Raw genomic sequence first — 20,121 nt, 5'->3', positions numbered from 1 at the left:
AATCGAAATCATTTGGGAAAAAATGTTACATTGTGGTCGACGTGTACTGTGTAGTTAGGCCTACCATGGTTGCATCTGTACTGAACATTTTTTCCTTGTCATTTTCCCTAAACAATGCAGTATGACAACTACTTACATTCGTTGACATTGTATTCGGTATTGTATTCGGTATTGTAAGTAATCTAGAGATGATTTAAAGTGTAGGGCAGGAGACGCACAGGTTACACGCAAATACTACATACACCATTTTATACAAGGGACTTGAGCATCTGAGGATTTTGGTCCTGGAATCAATAATCAATCCCCCGCGAATACCAAGAGGCTATTATATATAGTATGTAGTCTTTCTTCTGAGGATAGATTAGAAATTAATAGCAGCGGTTCTCTGTGCGACAGAAGGAAAAATTCCAATTTGTAGCACATATATCCATTTCCAAATAAATAATAAAAGCCAGGTCTCTTCCTTCAGTGAGAGGACCCTCCCCAGCAGAAGGGCAAAGACACACCAACTGCCAGGAAGACCCCTGTGGGGGCAGGACTTTGCAGCTTCCACTCTATGTCCCCCTTTCCTCTGCAGAAGGCCACTGTGAGCTGTGGTCACATTGCTTCTCAGCCAGGAGAACTGAGCCTCTGAGAAGGGGAGGGACTTCAAGCTCATATAGCAGCAGATAAGCAGGGGTGGGATGAGCAGGGGACCCTAGCACCAGAGGCCCAGCTCTTACCTCCCCGCCTGGACTTCCCAGGTCTGTACCTGCGGGACTGTGGAAAGGGTGTAGGGGGAGTGGAAGAAGCGAGGGGCTTGGCCACTGTCCGTCTCTGGTCCTTGGTGCCCACCCATCCGCTGGGACTCAGCACGGCTTCCTGAGCCCCCTGGCCCTCTTTCTCCGAGAGTCCACAGTCAGCAGAGGGTTAATGCCCAGCTGCCCAGTAGAAGCCTCTTGCTCAAATCTCCAGTAATAAAACCTGCTCTGTGGCGCCATGGGCTGGGGTGGGGGAGAGATAAGGACTATTCCCAAGCACCGGACACAGCTCACAAGGTCCCCAGGGGCCTCTAAGTGCCTAGGAGCGATCAGAGGGCCTCTCTTAGGCCAGAGACACACACCAGGAATCCATTTTACCCCAAGCTCCACCTCCTCCAGGAAGCCCCCCAGGCCTGCTAGCCTGGGGCCTCTACCTTAGCAGGCCATGAAGACCAAGACACATACCTTAGGACACACATCTTCCCAGAGCCACAGAGGTGCCCATCCAAGGAGTCTCCCCATTGTGCCAAAGGGAAGGATGAGACCAGAGAATAGCAGAGACTCTCCAAAGGCCACATGGCAAGACCAGGACTAGGCCTCCCAGACCTGGCTCCAGCCTCTGTTCAGCATTGGGGAGTCCTGGGTCCCTATCAGCCTGCCAGCTGTTCCCTGCAGAATCCAGGGATGGTCCCAGGCCTCTGGGACCCTGCAGTGAGAAATTGCTAGGTGTCCTCTGAGGTCCCTCTCCCGCTTGGGGTGCCCAGGGCTGATTTGTGGCTCTCAGTGCTACCCGTCAGGATCCTGGGAGCAGGCCAGCTGGAGCAGGCAAACGCAGGGCAGACAGTGAGGGACAGAGTGTCCGCCTGGCTCACGGCTGTGAGCAGCGTGGTAATCTGAGGAATTCCTAGGTGTGCGTGGCTGTGCCCAGGGTAACCCAAGCCATGAAGTGACCAGGGGTTGCCATGGTTAGGGACAGGTATGGTTTCTGGCTGGGACAATGGCCTGGCTGCTTCTTCAAAGCCCTGCTCTCAGCCTGCCTCCGCTATCCAGTCACAGAATCGTGCAGTCGGCAAGTCGAGGGAACTTCCTTGAACCCTGCAGTTCCTGAGCATGACTCTCCAAACCAACAGACATGCAGAATCAGGTCTATGGATTGTCGCAGTTGGGACCTTCGAGGTGCCATGGCTTGGTTTTCGGACCACACGCCTCTGAATAAGAAGGCAGCTAAGACACCTCTGCTCAGTTCCATCCCATGTCCCCTCCCGACCCCACCCAGAAAAGTCGTCAGAAATCTTATTAGTGACACTTCTAATAAATGGTATAGATCTCAGGGTTTTCTGGAGAACCCATAAACCTTTGGATCTGTGTGAGACTGTATTTGTCCTCCTGAGTTTCAAGGTGAAGTGTGGGGTATGTGTACGACTGTTTCTCATATCAAGGTTTTGGTGGGGGTAGAGGCGGGGCGGCAAGGATCATGTTCCTCCTCTGTCCCCTTCCTGAGGCAGGCCCTAGCCTCACAGCAAACCCAGAGAGGGCAGCAGTTCCCCATCTCTGGGCAAAGCACTGAGCCGCTCACCGACCCCTCCCTGGACGCTCAGTGGTTTCAAGGCCTGCAGAGCTGCGTGAACCTGCAGCGGCACAAAGCACAGAAGCTACAGCCCGAAACCACAGACCACAGAAGCCATGGCCCGAAACAGAAGATGAGCCAGATGGAGGGATACAGCCAGATGAGTCCCTGGACCCCAGTGTCCAGCAGCAGACCTGGCAGTCTCAGGAGGCGGGGCCCCTGGGTGGTGCGGGTGGGGCTGTGGGCAGGCGGGGAGTCACTCACGTAGATGAGGTGATCCCGGTAGCGGATGAGCAGGTTGCGCAGGATGCCAGCCTCATTGAGGTCCCCCAGGCGGATCATGTCCTCCACGCCGTGCACCGACGTGGGGTGCATGGGCTTGATGTGCGTGGCATTCTGAGGGGAGATCCAGTGTTCCTGCAGGGAGGCCCAGCGGCTAACGTCAGGTCACTCTCCTGGAGCAGAGACTGCACACTGCTGGGGAAGGGGCCCAGGAAGGGAGGGGACCCCCAGTCTGTGAGACCCTGGTAAGGGCCTCGTCCTCTTCTGTAACCAAACGCTATCCGTTTTAACAGGTTTGAGTCTATGAAGATGGTCTGCCCACCCCCAATCCCATGGGCCGCTCCTTCTCCTCTTAGGGGATTCTCTCTGCAGACCTAAGAGGAGGATGGCCAGGGACTTTGGCCCCACCTTACAGTTATCATAAAGGGGATTAGAGTTCCTCGGTCACACTGCAGGATGGAGTGGAAAGTATAATAATTAGAGTTAGACTTGGCTTCAAATCTAGGCTCTGGTAAACAAATGCATAAAAAGTAATGTCAGATATGCCAAGAATAAACAGGCACACGGGATGAAGAATTACCAAGGCAGCTACATTAGATAGGGTGGTCAGTGGCCACCTCTCTGAGGAGATGACGTTTTAGCTGAGACCTGGATGATGACAAAGAGACCCCTGTAAGATGTGGTGTTCCCTGGGATAGGGAAATCGAGGTCTAGGGAACAACAAAAGCAAAGGACCTGAGGCTGGGGGAGGACAGGCAGCAGCAGTGGGGATGGGGAGAAACAGACCCACTTGGGATATATTTCACAGGGCTTGTTGGTGTATGTGGAGCAGGGGTGAACTTTCAGTGCTCGTGAGCTGAAGGGGCAAATAGGACAGAGGTTGTCCTCTGGCTCCCCCGACTTTCCCCTGCAATATTTCCTGCTGCCACAAGGTGGAGCATGCAGCCAATAGCACTGACTCTCTCAAGCAGCTTGCAAAGCCCTGTTTCCTTCCAGCACTGGAAGCCTCCCCTCCCCCAAGTGGTCTACGACACTGTGCACAATCCCAGCTGCTCAGGGAAGTGAGAGTCTGACCTGTGCTCTGGAGTGTGGCTATCACCTGAGTCAAGCCCCCACGTCCTCTGGCGCCCTCTCCCTCTTCCCAAATGACAGAACCCAGAGAGCCTCAAGACCAGTAGGAACCTGAGTTTTGTGAAGGGGATGTAAAGGGGACCCCTCTGCCATCTTCCAGCTCAAGCCATCAGACTGGCTGAGTCGGTGTGATGCACATGTCATGAACTCTCACACTTGCTTCTCCTCCGGGTCCCCTCTGGGATAACCAACCCCAATGGCTAGACACTAGCAGGAATCTGGGCATTGGTCCTCCCATCCCATCCCACTCCCAGTCCCACTGTCACCCATTCCTACCCATTCAACCCTCTAAAGGGCTGCTGAGTGGGCAGTGTCCTCACCGACCTTGAGTCCCTAGCCTGATCCAGACCACCATCTCTCATCTGGCCCCTGCCCCTTGCTGTCCTTCACTTTACCTCTAGCTCTCCCCTGCTCCCAACCCTTCATCCCCTGGGGGTGTCCTCAAGCACCATCATGATCCCAGCACTCTGGGGCTTTGAGCGCTTCCATGACTCCCCCATGCTCTTCAGCCTGGCATTCACGGGCCGACATGAGCTGGACACAGGGACTGCTAACGCTCACTCCAGTTACCCTTGTACTTCTAACCAGGGCAGGTTGGCCTCCACTTCCCCAAACACCTCTGTGACCTGCTCATGCTGTTTCCTCTACTTTTTTTCCACTCAGCCTTTGAGGCTCAGCTTTCTGAACCTTCTGTGACAACACTGGCCACTCTCACATGGTCCACCTATGCCACCCCCCCACCTCTACTGCAGGCCAGGTGGGGGGCCTCCTCTGGGTTCCCATGATGCCTGGGTCTCCCATTGCAAGGCAGTGGTCACCCTGGGCTGCTATTGTCTGAGAGCAGTTCCTTCCCTCACCTCCCAATTTGCCCCAAGCGTGGGAGCTCCTGGGGGCCAGGTTCCATGTCTGCTATATCCCTTCCACAGTGACCGGGACACAAATGACGTGGCAGGGAATCTCTAATGGGACCTATGGCCAGCTGGTAACTACAGATTGAGAACCAGGTATGAATTAGAAGCAGAAGTCCTAGTCATGGAGAGACCTTAGAGGTCCTTATTCCAACCCCTTCACTTCACATGACAAAATAGGATCAGAGCAGGGTGGCAGCCTGCACAAGGCCCTCAGACGGATCAGGGACAGGGCCAGCCACTGCCCACAACTCCAGTTTCCCCAACATTTCAAGACACCTTCAGGGCCAGGAGCATCTATATACAGGTCAGGCCCTCACACAGCTCTCCCTGAGGCATGAACGGGCCAAGTGGTGAGATCAAAGAACCCCCCTAGACTTTCCAATCCCAAGCGGAACATTCCTCCCTCCCAGGCACCCTATTTCTTGATACAAGTTGATCCAATTGGAAAATTCCCTCTGCTTGGTCTCTGCTCACTGACTCGGTCCCAGGCCCCAGTGTGGGCGAGAGGGAGAGGACTCCTGGGAAGACTGCCTTCCCCACTGAACCCCAACTCTGGTGCCATCATCTCCCCCTCCCTTGCAGTTCAGCACAGAGTTAAGAGGAGGCTCAGCCACTGCATGACCCTGTAGCCCTGTTCTTGTCACTTTGCTTCCCTGGGCCTCCATGGCCTCATCTGTGAAACGGGAATTAGAATAACAGTCCCTTCTGCTTGGGAGGTTGGGAAGATGAATTGATATAATAAAGCCAACCTTTGTTTACTCCTGCCAGGTCTAAAAAGCACTGATAATTGCTCAGCCAGTGCTGGGTATTATTATTCGAATGCTTTCTTTTTTACAAAGGAGATGTATGTTCTCATTTGCTCCAAAATTACAGAAATACCGGCCCCGATTTCACAGTGAGGAGTCACACTCAAGAGGTAAAGTGGCTCCCGCAGTAAAGCCTCTCCCACCCCTTTCCTGCACGGAAGGTCTCCCAGCTGAGGTCAGCACCCCTTGGGTCAACGTCCACAGGCACCTACAGCAACGACTAAAGTGTAACCAGGGCAGAAACCGAGGCCTGGCCCTGAATGAATGCCAGAGGGAGGGAGGGAGAGAGAACGTGGCCAATTCCAGGGACTGGGGACACATTTGAGAAAGAGCTGGCCTGGCACTGAGCTCAGAGAGACAGGGACCAAGTGCTCTGAAGAGAAAGGGAAGGAGGGGTGCATCTGGCAATGGGAACAGCTTGGGCAAAGACAGATATTAGGATTCCAGTAAGGACTGGAACCACAGACTCTCATTCACTCATTCAGCAAGTTTTAATGGAGAACATCCTCTGGGAAGACCCTTTGTTGAGCTCTGGGGAATGAGATGTGACCTACCGGGCCCTGCCCTCAAGTGGAGGGAGTCTATGGGAAGACAGAGGAATATAAGAGATGGCTGAGGAGGGAGGAGGGCATGGGAGTGAGAAAAGCTTGTGAAAACAGAGACCAGAAGCCCAAGGGGCTCCATTCCACTGAGGCAAACGCAGCCTCCCTCATCTGCTCGAGGCCAGCCAGTCATGGCCCTCCCCACTCTGTAGCCCCCACTCTTAGGGCCTTAGTGGGGGTATGTGGGAGGGGACCTCTGGGATCCGGTGACACAGTTACGGGACACCATCTGACAAGCAACATGACCCAGGTGAAACTCAAGCCTGCAGGCCGAGTCCCTGGGCCCCACCCTGGGGGCTGCAGGAGGTTCATGGGCCTATTTGTGCAGCCAGCCCCCCTTCTGTGGCTGCAACCTCAGGGTGGCTTCCTAGAGAGTCCTCAGACTGGAGCCGCTGGAATGACATTGCAGGCACTCCGAAACCCAAGGGACAAACGCATGGTTAACAGAACTTGAGCCCCCAAGTTGTCACTGAGATGTTGGGAGGGAAATGCATGCAAAGAGGCCAGAGGGCGTGGGTCCTAATCCCAGTCCGGTCACTTACTAGCTGTGTGACTCATCCTGGTGGTCCCTCTATGTGCCCCAGGTTCCCATGGGATGACACTGGCTTCCCTCCCTGCTTTCTCAGATGCTGTGAGGACCCAAAGATGGAACTGGGTCCCCGGACCATATACACCCTGAGGGGGTGTCCTTGCCTCCAGCAGACCCTCCTGCTCCAAGTCGCTGTGCTGTCTTTCTCCCTGGAGGCTAAGACAACAACTCGGTTCCATTTCTACATCCCCAGCGCTGGTGGAACTGAATCTTCCTGGGCACCTCATGTCCCTGCTAAGCTGAAATCATGTTCTCTGTACCACATCCACATGTCCCCACACGACACACACACATGTAATACCCGTGCACACATGTGCAGAGGGCCCACACGTCCCCTCTGGACCCTCATCCAGACCACCCACCTGCTCCAGGGCAGGCCCCTGACTTCAGGCCTTTCTTTCCCACCCCAAAGCCCCACTCTCACTACCTACCAACTCAGACTTCCTGTGTCCCTTCAGGGCCACAAGCGATAAAGGGCTAATCTTTTAGGCTGATTCCCAGGGCAGCGCCAAGGGAGACAATGAATTCACGTGAGGCCATAACCTAAGGGTAGTGTCAGTCTCTCACTCTACAGAGGTATTCTCCACCTGTGAGCTCACTTGTGGGACAACGTCCTGTGAGATCGTTCCTACCATCCCCGTTTTACAGAAGGGGAAACTGAGGCTCGGAGGAAAAGAGACTTGGGGAAGCTTGCACAGCTAGTAAGTGGGCAAGATCGGATTTGAATCTAGTCTGTCTGACCCTGAAGCACCCCTGTGCCGGAGGAGCTACCAGCACAAGCATACACACACACGTGCCCACAGACATAAGTCTCTAATACTAGGCAGAGTGAACTGAAGTGCTTGTGGAAACAGAACACGTAGCCTGGGACAGAAGGGGAGGCTCCCTCTCGCAGGGGTACTGGGGGAAGTTCCATGGAGGAGGGGGGTGAGAGGCAGAAGTGGGAGCCCAGGCTGAGCCTCTACCTCTTTCAGGTGGGTCACTGCCTGGCCCCTGCCTCAGGTCGCCTGTCAGCCTATGGGCTCCCCATGGCATGGGGGCGGGGGCGGTGGGGGGCTACTCACATTGCCTTCATCGTCTACCACCTGGATCTGCCCAGAGTCGCAAAGCTTCACCACCGCCCCGATGGGCACATCAAACTCCTGTCCGGATCTCAGGTCCATCCAGACATAGTCCCCCTGTGGGTGAGAGAGAGTGTCAAGACAGGTGAGCAGGGACAGGGCTCAGCACCCCTTCCAGGCAGTGCTGGTTCCTCATGCCAACCACAGGAGAAGCAAGAAAAGGGAACTCGAACTTGCTGAGCCATCTGGAGCCAGACCCTGGGCTGGGCACTTTATGCAATGTCATCTACCTCTGCTCTGTGGTAGCCATTCGTGTCCCCATTTTACAGATGAGTAAGGAGAGACTCAGAGAGAAGAAGAGCTGAGACCACACAGCTGGGCAGCTTCAAACCCAGGCCTGTCCAAAGCCCGGCTCTTCCCAAACTCTACAGCCTACACATGCACAGCAGACTCATCAAAGTTTAGGCAGAAACACCAAGACATCCCTCTGTCCTAAAGGAGGCATTCCCACAGGACAGCCAAACAGCTTCCGTGACCTCCAGGGTTAACTCTCATAGTCGTAGTTGTGGGTTCCTCACAGTGACACCACTCTGTACCGGGCAGGCCCTGTGACACAAGTTCAGCCTCACAGCCTCCTGGCTTGTGAGGAGAGCCCCAACGTTGAGGGAGAGAGCTGTCACATTTGCATCCCCTGCAGGGCCTGGCACAGGGCTTTTACTACACGCTCAGCAAGGACACCTAGACGACAAATCTAAAACCCAGAGTCAGAGAAATGGACTTAGAGCAACCACTTTCAACAACGATGCATTCAGTAAACATGCATTGAGCACCTGCTGAGTACAAAGCACGGATTGATCTAAATGCTGGGGTGACCACGGGGTCTACATTCTAGTTGGGAGGAGACAGAAAACCAATAGCTGAGTAAGTGTATTAACATGATCACATTGAATCGTGGTGAGTGCCCTGATGGTAATAAGCACCCCAACCGTGGAGAATGACTGAGAGGAGACGCAGTAGCCAGGGAAGCCATTCTGTGGAGGAAATCTCGGAGCTGAGACCTGAACAGCAAGAAGCAGCCAAACAAGGAAAGAACAAGGGTAGAAATCTGGGCAGAGAAAATGACAAGTGCAAAGGCCCTGAGGCAGGAAGGAACAGCAAGGAGGTTATTGTGGCAGGACCTGATGAGAGAGAGGAAGGTCACAGAGGTGAGCAAGATTCAGGACACAAAGGCTCTCATTGGCCTGGAGCTAAACATTTGGACTTTATTCTAATCCTAATAAGAGTATTTGTGGGTGGTGGTTCCCAAATTCCCCAGGAGGGTTATAACAAAAATATAACTTACTATCAAGCAGCAGTTAGAAACAACAGCTGATAAAACTGATTCATAATGAAATAAGCCCATAGGAATAGGCCAGTGGAAATAGCTCTGGTCTGAGTCAGGAGACTGGGTTCTAGGATGTGTTTGGCCTTGGAAAGTCACTGATCTCTTTGAGCCTCAGTTTCCATATGTCTCAGTGAGGGATGGGCTCAGTGGGTCCCAAGACCAACTCATCACTATTTCAGCCCCGTCCTGTTCCCATCAGAACCAACTGTTTTTCAGCCACAGCTGCCACTAGGGGCCATTACTTCATGAGAGGTTAGCGCATGTTAGAGACAAGCTTGCTCCAAACCCAAGTTTTCTCCCAGGAAAAGTAGGAAAACTCAGACCTCCTCTGGGAGGGGAGGAGAATTCGCATGTTCACTGAGCATCTGCTGTGCTCCCAGGGCTGCATGGCTGCTCTCATAAACTCCCGGGTAATCCTCATGACTGCTTTAGTCCCGAGCCCAAGCCGCACCTCCTGCTACACTCCTCACCCACTCTAAGTGGCCCTCGGACCACCAGACACACCCCTACTTGGACTGTTCTTCTCCACCCGCCCCCCACCCCGCCCCACCTTTCCACTGACTGAACACCCACCCATCTGTCCAGACCCAGAGCAAAGAGTAACTCTTCCCTAGACCCACACCCTTCTCCTCTTCCTCCTCTTCCTCCCCAGCCCCTGAAGAGTTTACTCATCCATTCAGCCCCTATTTGTGAAAAGCCCCCTGTAGGCGGGTCCTGTTCCAGACTTGGGGGACACGGCTGTGAACAGGCAGCCTGCTTGGATCGGTGAGGCAGCCCCAGGCTGCAGACAGGTGAAGGGAGATATGGGCAGGCGCCAGGTCACACGGGCCCTGTAAGCCATGGACAGGAGTTGGGCTTTCTTTTAAGTATAAAAAGAAGCCATTGGGAGGTTTTAAGCGGGAGAATGGTGTGATGGATTTACATTTTCAAAACTTCACGCTGGCTGCTCAGTGGAGAATGGAGCCACCCTCCGTACAGCCAGCACCACGCTGGTCCATTGGGTCATCACTATCTGTGTCCACTCGCCACTAGCCTACAGCCTCCTGAGGTTGGGGCTGGGTCTGAGTCTTTCATCTGTGACTCCCCAGAGTCAAACACAGAAAAACAGAATTTGTCTTTCAGAGAGAGAGAGAGAGAGAGAGACAGAGAGAGAGAGAGAGAGAGAGAGAGAGAGAGAGAGAGAGAGAGAGAAAGAGAGGCTGACTCCTGGAGGCCCGCCATGGACGGCCGTGGCCCCAGGACATTGCGCTAACTCAGTTACCCCCACATCGGGCCAGGTTGTAAGTTAGATGCTTCCCTGTAATTAACTATCTCATCACACCTCATGATACGCCTTAGGCAGAAGATTCTACCTCCACTTCCTCTCCTCAAGGATGTCAAGAAATGTGGCCAAGTTCACACAGCTGCTTTGTGGTAGAGCCCGTGCTCTACCCGACATCCAGTGCTCTCTCCCAACATGCCCTGGACCCAGGCTGAACCCAGCTCTGTGAGCAGAATGGGAAGCACTGTTAGGGACCCTGGCCATAGATGACTCGTGGACCCAAAAGGCAAGCTTGTAGCTTGGGCTGAGGGGAACAGGAGGGCAGGGGTCTCTCTGAGTTACCTGTATCCCCTGTCCCAGCACAGAACCTGGCACACAGAAAATGCATCCCGTTCAGGGAACAAAAAATAACCAAAATAAAAGACCTTGTGTCAGCAGGAAATGGAGGTTCAGAGAGTGAGGAGCTCAGGGCCACACAGCAAACCTAAGTGACTAGAACTCTCCTACCCAAGGACTGACATCAGGAGGGCAGTGACTTCACTGTCTCTGCTCTAGGTCAGAACTTGAGGAAGGAGGCTAAAATGACATCTAACAGGCTTCGGTGAGAATTCTGGGGTCTGAGGGTGAAAGCCCCATGGTCCCAGAGAAAGTTTTTCGGACATCTGAATGCAGCCGGGCTGTTAGGGTCTGCATTTTACAGATGAGAAAACTGAAACCAAAGACAGAAAGGAACTTGGCCAGTCACTCATCAAATCAGTGACCCATAAGACTGAGCATCTGCAGGGCAGAGCCTGAACCAAAAACAGCATGGATCAGGAGTCAGCGGTTGGGTGAGGAAAGAAAGGGAGGAAGGAAGATGTAAAAGAAATGACATTTTTTTGAGGGGCAGGGATGAGAGGAAAGGGGCACAGGGCCCCAGGTTAACCCCATCAGCCCCTCTCGTCCCCATGGCCAGATTCCGGGCAGCTCGTGACTGCTTCTGGCTCCATTCCTACCACCCACTGGGAGGGGTGCGCCACTAGGTACCTCATCTTAAATCAAAAATCTCATTTGTGGTGTGACACATACCTCAGTGTGGCTGTGTAACTTCGGACACGTTCCAGGTTCTCTGCTGTCACATAAGTGGCTGGAGCAGAGGGTCTCTCAGCCCCAGAGTGGTGATTTCCTTGAATGGGTCTGTCTAAAAGTTCTCAAGGGTACCCCAAAACCCCGGTGGGCATCTCATCAAGGAAACGGGCACACATCCACAGTTCTGGTCCCAGTTCTGCCACTAACACTGTGTGACTTTGGGTGTCTCAGTCTCTCTGGGCCTCAGTGTTCACTATCTTTAAAATGGAAGGAGTCAATGCCTGAGAAAATGAGAGAGCCATGCAGATGCAAGTTTTCCTGGATTTCTCCACCTTCCCTCCCAGGCATGTGCCCAGTCTCCAATCAATATTAATTCCCCAAGGGGCCTCAGCCTTTATGCCTCTTCTGTCCTCTGAAGCAGGGCCTACCTGAGTCCCCGGTAATGGAACAAAAACAAGTCTGTTTCAGGACATTTTCCTCTCTCACTTATCCTATAATCACGCTGGGACACTGGTTTTATTAGACCCATTTTCACAGGTGAGAAAGGTGAGCCAACCAACTTGCCAAGCGTACCTGTGAGCAAGAAAGTGCCCAGTTGCTAACCTTAGGTGATAGAGGGGACCTGTGGGCGATGTTTTCCTTTTACTCGCCAGTTCGCAAATGTCTACCCAGGCCCCTGGGGCACCTGGAGGGCTCCCTGCTCTGGACTCCGGAGAAGGCAGGGAAGCCCTGTTCTCAGGCCTGACCCGTCCACCTGGGTGAATACAAAAGCTTCCTGCCCAGTGAGAGACAGCTGGGGACAAGTTCACGCAGGGAGTCAGGGACCCCACGCGGCACGGGGAGGCCTCCATCTGCACGCACCCTGGGGCTTGGCGAACCTGCGGTCCTCCTGGCGCCTAGCGGGCGGGGAAACTGAGGCCTGGGCCAGGAACTGAGGCCGGGGTGGTGTCCCGGGGCGCGCCCTCCCCCTCCTGGTCCGGGCCTCACCGGCATGACTGCGAAGGTCTTCAACACCTGGTTCAGGTTCCGCACCAGCGCCCACTTGCCGGGCTGCTTGGAGCGTTCGTCGTCGGGGGTGGGAAGGTCATCGGGGGCGGAGGGGTCGGCGGGGTCCGCGGGGTGGGCGGGGGGCTCCATGGCGCAGAGGGTCTGGCGGCGGCTCTGGCGGTGGCACGGCTCCGACTCCCTAATTCACCTAATCCGGTGCGCACTGCCCGCGGGGAACCCTAAACCGGGCCATCTGCCGCGGGCCCATGGCAACGGCGGCTTAGGTGACGCCCGCGGGCCGGAACGGGGAGGGGGTGCCCGCGCCGCCCCGGCCCCCTCCCATCTCGGCGGGACCCCCAACATCCCAACCTCGTGGGGGATACTCCGCTGGCTTCGCTGGAGACCGCAGCAGGTGGTAACCGAGCTGCAGGCCTCAGTGTAAACTAGGCACCGGGACTCTCACCTTGACTGCTGTTTCGGAGGAAATCAGTATATTTTCTATGAAAAGAAATGTGCGGATGTTATGGAGTAGAACACAATAAACTTTGTGAATTTTTAAGACTAAAGGGAAGGTGTCTCCAAGATCTTTCTAGCTCACTGGCTACCTCTGGAGAGTGAGCACAGATAAAAATCTAGAGGAGGAGGGGAAAACCCCCAAGAGTCTGTCTCTGTGATCCTCCCACAGCCTCCGAAGCCAGCCAGCCAGTCTGTGATCTCCAGCACACGGAGGAGGCACTGAGGCCTGGGGGAAAGGAGGCTGCTGGTTCCTGACTACATGAAGCCACCGTTAGTGGGTCAGAGCTCACCCCACAGTGAGAACCAAGCCAGGGCACCACAGCAATGAACACCCCCGTTTGGATCTATGCTGGGCCGTGAGCCACCATCCCACCCAGAGGGGGTGGAATGCCCAGGCCCTGTGACTCCTCCCACCTTCACCTTCTCTCCTCTCCCTAATCTTTCCTCTTCTTCCCTTCTTTTCCCCCTTCTTTGTCTTCTCCCTTCAAAGCCTCTTCTTCCTTTTTGTGGCCCTCAGCATTGTCTGGAATCCTGGAAGCCCAACTGCTCCTGGCACAAACAAGCTAACCACCTCAGGGAGTAGAGGGATGGCCAGGAAGTAGACAGTGATGCCTCACCCAGAACTCAGAGCTGCCCTGTTGGACCCAGGCTTCCTTCCACCCTAACACCTGTCCCAGCCTCTGGGACCCAGTGCTCTGGCACCCAACAGGAAGTGGACTGACTGCAGTGATTGCCAGCCACTTCCTGGGCCCTCTCAGGAATGCTGTTCTCAGGAGGGGTCCTTCCCCCAATCACACCCTGAACAAGCACACCTACCCCTGCCCACCCGTCCACAGGTGGGAGTCCAGGGGAACAGGAATCAGACACAGGGAGGTGCTGGTGCTGGGCTTCCAGGCATCCTTCCATCTGTCCATTTAACCAACCTTCACAAACTTAGACTAAAGCTGGGCTACATTGTCCTCAGACCTCCCAACCTGGGGGTGGACAGACCCAGACACAGATAAGGAAGATACCACCAGATAAGGCACAGATTAGCCCTGAAGAGACAGGATAGCATGCCAGTAAGAGGTTGGACTCTGGAGCCAGATGGCTTAGGTTCAATCCAGGCTAGGCCACTCACAAGCTGTGTGACCTTAGGCAAGTTCTTCAACCTCTATGTGCCTTTGTTTCTTCATCTGTCCAATAACAGGATTAAACAGGTTAACATATGTAACTCACTCAGATTGGTACCTGTTAGAGCAAATGCTCTATAGGAGTGTTGGTTATTATTAACTGAGCAAGACATATTAGGGGTGGCACCTGGGTATCGTGAATTTTTGGGGAGGTATGAGGGAGAAGGACTTTCCAGATGAGGGAACAGCAAAGCACAGAGAAGCAGGAGGGAGAGATGATAAAAACAAGTCTGGTGGATGGAGAGAGGCCTCCTGGGGGAGACCCAGCAAAGCACTGAGAGCCTGGCCCTACAGACCCACACCCACTGCTCAACCCCTCAACCCCCTGCAACCAGACAACCCTTAGCTAAAGCCTGGGAATAGCCCCGTTCCCTTCAGGTGGCCTGTGTACCAGGCCTGGGAGGCAAATCTAATGCCTCTGTGACCCACTCTGGCACCACACCAGATCCTCTTCCAGAACCAAGGCTCACTGCTGCTCCATCTTCATCTTCTGCTGCCCTGACCACACAGGATAGGGTCTCCCACCTTTGCTTATGCTGTGTCCTCTGCCAAAAATGCTTCATCCCACAATCCTCTTCCTGCCCCCACCCAGCCACCAAGGCTCCACTGAGCCATGAGCTCCCTCCCCACTACCTTCCTTTCCCTTGATGCCTCACACAGATCCATGGTGCTACCCTCATCGCACTTCCATTCAGTCCAATTCTGGCCACCCATTTTACAGATGGGGAGACTGAGGTTCAGAGGGGGTGAAGGAACTACCCCAGGATACGTAGTATGTTGGGACAAAAAGCTTTCAGGAACTAACTGTCAATTGTCATCAGTAAGTAGTACCAGTGAGGATGGCTGAGTAGGGAACTCTAAGAACCCATCCTCTACAGAAGCACACAAAAAAATGGCAAAATCTGTCAGAATCAACCTTACTGGAACTCTAGAAAATATTCAAAGATTTCCAGTAACCAACTAAACATTTAATGAATAGAAAGGTGACTGAAACCCAGCAGGTGAGCTTTGTGGTATTTTAACCTACCCATCTCCCTCACACCCACCTTGGTGGCAATCTTAAAAATGGCAGCCTGCATCCCCAGTGTGGGTTTTTGGGGCCAGAGGGAGCAGAAGAGACCTTATTATCAAGGAATTATGGTTATTTTAACCTGTCTGAGGGCTCCCTGAAGGAATAATGCAAAGGGTTTGCCTTTGTTATCCTAACTTAGAACTCCCCCAGGGCAGAGAAGCAGACATGAAGGGTATTGGTCAAAAACATCAAAAGGCATATGAACTCCCCACTGCTGCCTGGGGGAAAAATATAATCAGTTGAAACAAAAAATAGACACTCTGAAAAGCCTGGAGGAATGGCAGGGAAGTGAGATGCTTCTGGCAATAAGGGCTTTGAAAAGCTCCTACATATACTGGGGAATCTGGAAGACCACATACATGCCCACGGTTGGAAAAATGGTCAGAAAAAGCCTGAGAAGACTCACCCGCAACTGCACTTCAAGCTCCATGCAGACAGGAAGTGAAGGTTAAGGCAAAGTTGTAAATGCCCTATCTCAGCATTGAAGGTATGTGCCAACACACACACAGAGCCCATTTACAAAGATCTAGAGTTTTGTTTTGTTTTGGCTCCAGGTGTTTTAGCAACTGCAGTAACTACACACAACAAAGAATACAGTCTTCACAAAAATTATTTAGAAAAGTCACTAAACAAAACTAGAACTCACAAGAAGCAGCAACAAACTCTGGGGAGAGGAGAGAATCTGACTTCCAAAGTTATCACGTTATAATATTCAAAATGTCCAGTTTACAAAAAATCATGAGGTATGCAAAGAAAAAGAAAATATGGCCAGTCACAGGGTAAAAGGAAATTAACACAAAATTTCCCTGAGGAAGCCCAAACTTTGGATTTTTAGACAAAGACTTTAATCAACTGTCTTACATATGCTGAAAGAAGTGAAGGAAACCATCTCACCAAATAGAGAATATCAATAAAGAGACATAAATGATAACAAGGGACCAAATAGAAATTCTGGAGTTGAAAAGTACAAAAACTGATATGAAAAATTCACTAGAGGGATTCAACATAATATTTGAAGAGGAAGAAGGAAGAATCAGCAACTTGAAGATAGATTAGTTGAGATCTAGTCTGAGGAGCAGAAAGAAAAAAAGAATTAAGAAAAATGAGCAGAGCCTAAGACACCTCAAAAAAATCTACACTGAGAATGAACTAATCAGAAACAGTTTTGGAGACATAGAGGAAAAACTGAGGGTTGCTAGATGGGCGGGGGAGTGGGGATAAGGGAGAAGGTGAGGGGATTAGAAAACAGTCAGTAACCACAAGATGGCCACGGGGTTTTGAAAATTAATTTGGGGAACGTAATCAATAATGTTGTAAAGATTTTGTAGGGTATCCAACGGACACGTGTCCCTTTGGGAGACCACCTCAGGGATGATGTAGATGCCTGATCACTGCACTGTACACCTGAAGCTGAACAATAATGAATGCCAACTATAATTTTATATATATATATATATATGTATGTATATACTTACAAGAAGCGGAGTACAGCATTAGGAATAGAGACAGTGGAAACGTAATGGCTCTGTGCGATGTCAGAGGGATAGTGCATGGGGGTAGGGGGGTTCACACAGTGTGAGGGATGTAAATGATAAACGTCTAAGTATTACTTTGTCTTGTGCACCTGAAACTAATAAAAAGAAAAAAGAACTGAACAATTTGGAAACTTCATTTGCATAAAATTGGGAACTTGGAAAGAAACTTTCTCTATAAAAGATGGCGTCCCATTTGTCTCAGTGCAGCACAATTTAGATTGCAACCTGAATCTGTGTCTGCCGAGCAGCAGTACTTTTTGTTCAAATAAATGCTTTTTAAATCTTTAAAAAAAAAAAAAATCTACACTGAAACACATTATAATCAAAGTGTCAAAAGACAAAGACAAAGAGAGAATCTCAAAAGCAGTGAGAGAGAAGTGACTCCATCATATACAAGGATCTTCAATATGACTAATAGCAGATTTCTCTTCAGACACCATGGAGGCCAGAAGGCAGTAGGATGATATATTTAAAGTGCTGAAAGAAAGAAAAACACGTCAAACAAGAATTCAGTATCTGGCAAAATCATCCTTCGAATGTGAAAGAGAAACCAAGACATTTCCAGATAAATAAAAGCTGAGGGAGTTTGTCACGAATAGACCTGCCTTACAAGAAATGCTCAAAGTAATCAGCTAAAATTAAGGGGCACTAGACAGTAACTCAAAGCCATACAAGAAAACAAAGAATCTTGATAAAGGTAACTACATAGGTAAATATAAGCCAGACTATTATTATTTTTGGTTTGTAACTCCTCTTTTTTATCCCCCCTTTTTCCTATGTGACTTAAAAGACCAATGCATAAAACAACAATTACAAACCTATGTTAATTGGCACAAAGGTATGAAGATATAGTTTCCGATAATAATATAAAGAGAGAGGGATGGAGCTGTAGAGGAGCAGAGTATTTATATACTATTGAAGCTAAGTTAGTATTAACTCCCACTAAATTATAAATGTAAGGTGTTAACTGCAAATCCCAGGGTAACCACTAGAAACACACACACACACACACACACACACACACCTCCACACACACAGAAGAGGAAATGAGAAGGGAATCAAAACAGAACACTGGGGGGGAAAATCAATTAATCACAAAACAAGGTAGTAATAGAGGAATTGAAGAAAAAAAGACATTACATATTAAAAGTAGCAAAACAACAGAAGTCTTTAAATAGAAATGAATTAAACACTCCATTTAAAAGGTAGGGGTTGGCAGAATCGGTTAAAAAAAAAATCTAACTATACACTATCTACAGGAGACTCACTTTGGATCCAAAGATACAAATAGGTTAAAAGTGAAAGGACAGAAAAATATATTCTATGCAAATAATAACCAAAAAAGATCTGGGGTGGCTATACTTACGAAGTGTGACAATTAAGTTCGTGAACTTGTTGCAACAATGTTGCTAACTTTTTTTATATCAGAGGGATTATTTGTACCACCTGGACAAACAGTTAACCAAGTTTACTGTTTCGAAGTGCTGAAAAGGCTGTGTGAAGAATACAAAAACGACCTGAACTTTTTGCCAACAATTCATGGCTCTTGCATCACGACAATGCACCAGCTCACACGGCACTGTCTCTGAGGGAGTTTTTAGCCAGTAAACAAATAATTGTATTGGAACACCCTCCTTACTCACCTGATCTGGCCCCCAATGACTTCTTTCTTTACCTTAAGATAAAGGAAGTACTGAAAGGAAGGCATTTTGATGACATTCAGGACTTCAAGGGTAATACGATGACAGCTCTGATGGCCATTCCAGAAAAAGAGTTCCAAAATTGCTTTGAAGGGTGCACTAGGCGCTGGCATCAGTGCATAGCTTCCCAAGGGGAGTACTTTGAAGGTGACCATAGTGATATTCAGCAATGAGGTATGTAGCACTTGTTCTAGGATGAGTTCGCGAACTTCATTGTCACACCTCGTATATCAGACAAAATGGACTTTAAGTCCAAAATTGTTGCAAGAGACAAAGAAAGACATCATATTTTAAGAAATGGGTCAATCCAACTGTTATCAACAGCCCACAAATTTATCTTCAAAATTCCCTTCGCCTGTGAATCTGGGCAAAGTACATTCAGTCCCTACTCTGGCCCCACCACGGAGCCAGAAATCATATCATATTGAAACACAGCAGACATCACTGAGGTTCTTAAAGAAGTAGATCATATGCACCGTAGATCTCTGGGTTCTCGCAAGCACCAGCTGGCCTCGCAGCCTGGGGCAAGTGCCCCCTTCTGAGACCTCAATCTGCAATCTGGACCCAAGGGACTATTATAAAAGCCTGGGCGTCTTCCCTGACACACCACCTCAGGCAGGGCAGAAGCCGCCTCCATTCCAGGTTCCCTCCCACTCCCCTCCACTTCTGCCATCACAGTTCCGCTCGTGGGCACCCTTGCTGTGTTTCTGAGCCAACTCCCCCTTTCGTCTGGTAACTCCTCTAGGACAGGGAGCAGTCAATTTATCTCTGCAGCCTTGTGCCCCGCCTCGTACAGAAAAGGGGCTCAGGACCACTTTGCTGGGCGGGTGAGTGAGAATGTGGCTGGAGGACTAGGAATGTCCAAGCGCCCCCACCCCACTCCTGAAGCCGTCGACACGATTGGTATGCCCAGACGGCCACAGGCGCCCTAGGAAAGAGCACATGTTCTGCAACTGCCACCCAGCAGGGGCAGTCTGACCTCTCCTCCCCCAAGCCCCGTGTCACACCCCCGTGCCCTGCTGGTCTCCTCTCCCGCCTGCTGCCCACGCCTCACCATCCTGGCTCCCTAGCCTGTGTGGCCCTGCCCAGCTTATGACTAAATTACCCTATTTGGGCTTCAGTTTCTTCACCTGTGACATGGGCATGACGATCCCTGCCTCACAGACCTGTGGCAGCAAAATGAGATCATGGATAGAGAGCGCCTGTGGATGAATGTAGATGTTACTTTGAAGGGTTAGAACTCTCAATAAATGAATAAAATTCTCTCTCATGACTGAAGAGTTTTGGATTCTTAGTTCTCTTTGTGAAGATGTTTCCTGCGCCTGGTACCTACCCTGTGGGGGCTCAGAAAGGGTGGGAGGGAGGGAAGAAGAGAGGGAGGGACGGACGGGTGACTTCCTGTCACTGATATGTCCCACATGGGGATGCTCTATACATGGTAAAGAACCACTATATCCTTCAAGGTTTCCTGAGATTTTTTTATCCCAAATAAAGTGAGAGAGAAAAAAATGGGGGAATTCTCATACATAGGAACACGACTAATACGGTTTTATTAGGAAGAGTCGCCATGACAGCTCCCCTTTGGTGAGCTGTGCCCAGCGTTGGGCTAAGCAGTGTACACGTGTTATGATAGTTTACTCTCAGACGTCCCTTTGAAGTAGATTCCATTGTCCAGCCTACCCCCTCAGACCAAATGAGGGTGAAATGACCTTCATTCATTCAGCACAGAGCTCCATC

General features: G+C 51.1%; 1 protein-coding gene across 1 annotated transcript in view; it reads right to left on the bottom strand.

The window, feature by feature from the left end:
• MYO7A (myosin VIIA) overlaps window positions 1-20,121 on the bottom strand; it is a 79,451-nt gene that overhangs the window by 55,315 nt on the left and 4,015 nt on the right. Inside the window, exons 3-4 of the mRNA XM_033121317.1 lie at window positions 7,693-7,806; window positions 2,572-2,724 (exon numbers count right to left, since the gene is read on the bottom strand). Coding sequence (XP_032977208.1) covers window positions 2,572-2,724; window positions 7,693-7,806 — 267 coding nt within the window. The remainder of the gene's footprint in view (window positions 1-2,571; window positions 2,725-7,692; window positions 7,807-20,121) is intronic.

Source organism: Rhinolophus ferrumequinum, chromosome 11 (genome assembly GCF_004115265.2).
Source record: "Rhinolophus ferrumequinum isolate MPI-CBG mRhiFer1 chromosome 11, mRhiFer1_v1.p, whole genome shotgun sequence".
In the NCBI taxonomy this organism is placed as follows: domain Eukaryota; kingdom Metazoa; phylum Chordata; class Mammalia; order Chiroptera; family Rhinolophidae; genus Rhinolophus; species Rhinolophus ferrumequinum.
The sequence above is the reverse complement of the archived record's forward strand: the minus strand, read 5'-3'. Positions and strand labels throughout refer to the sequence as shown.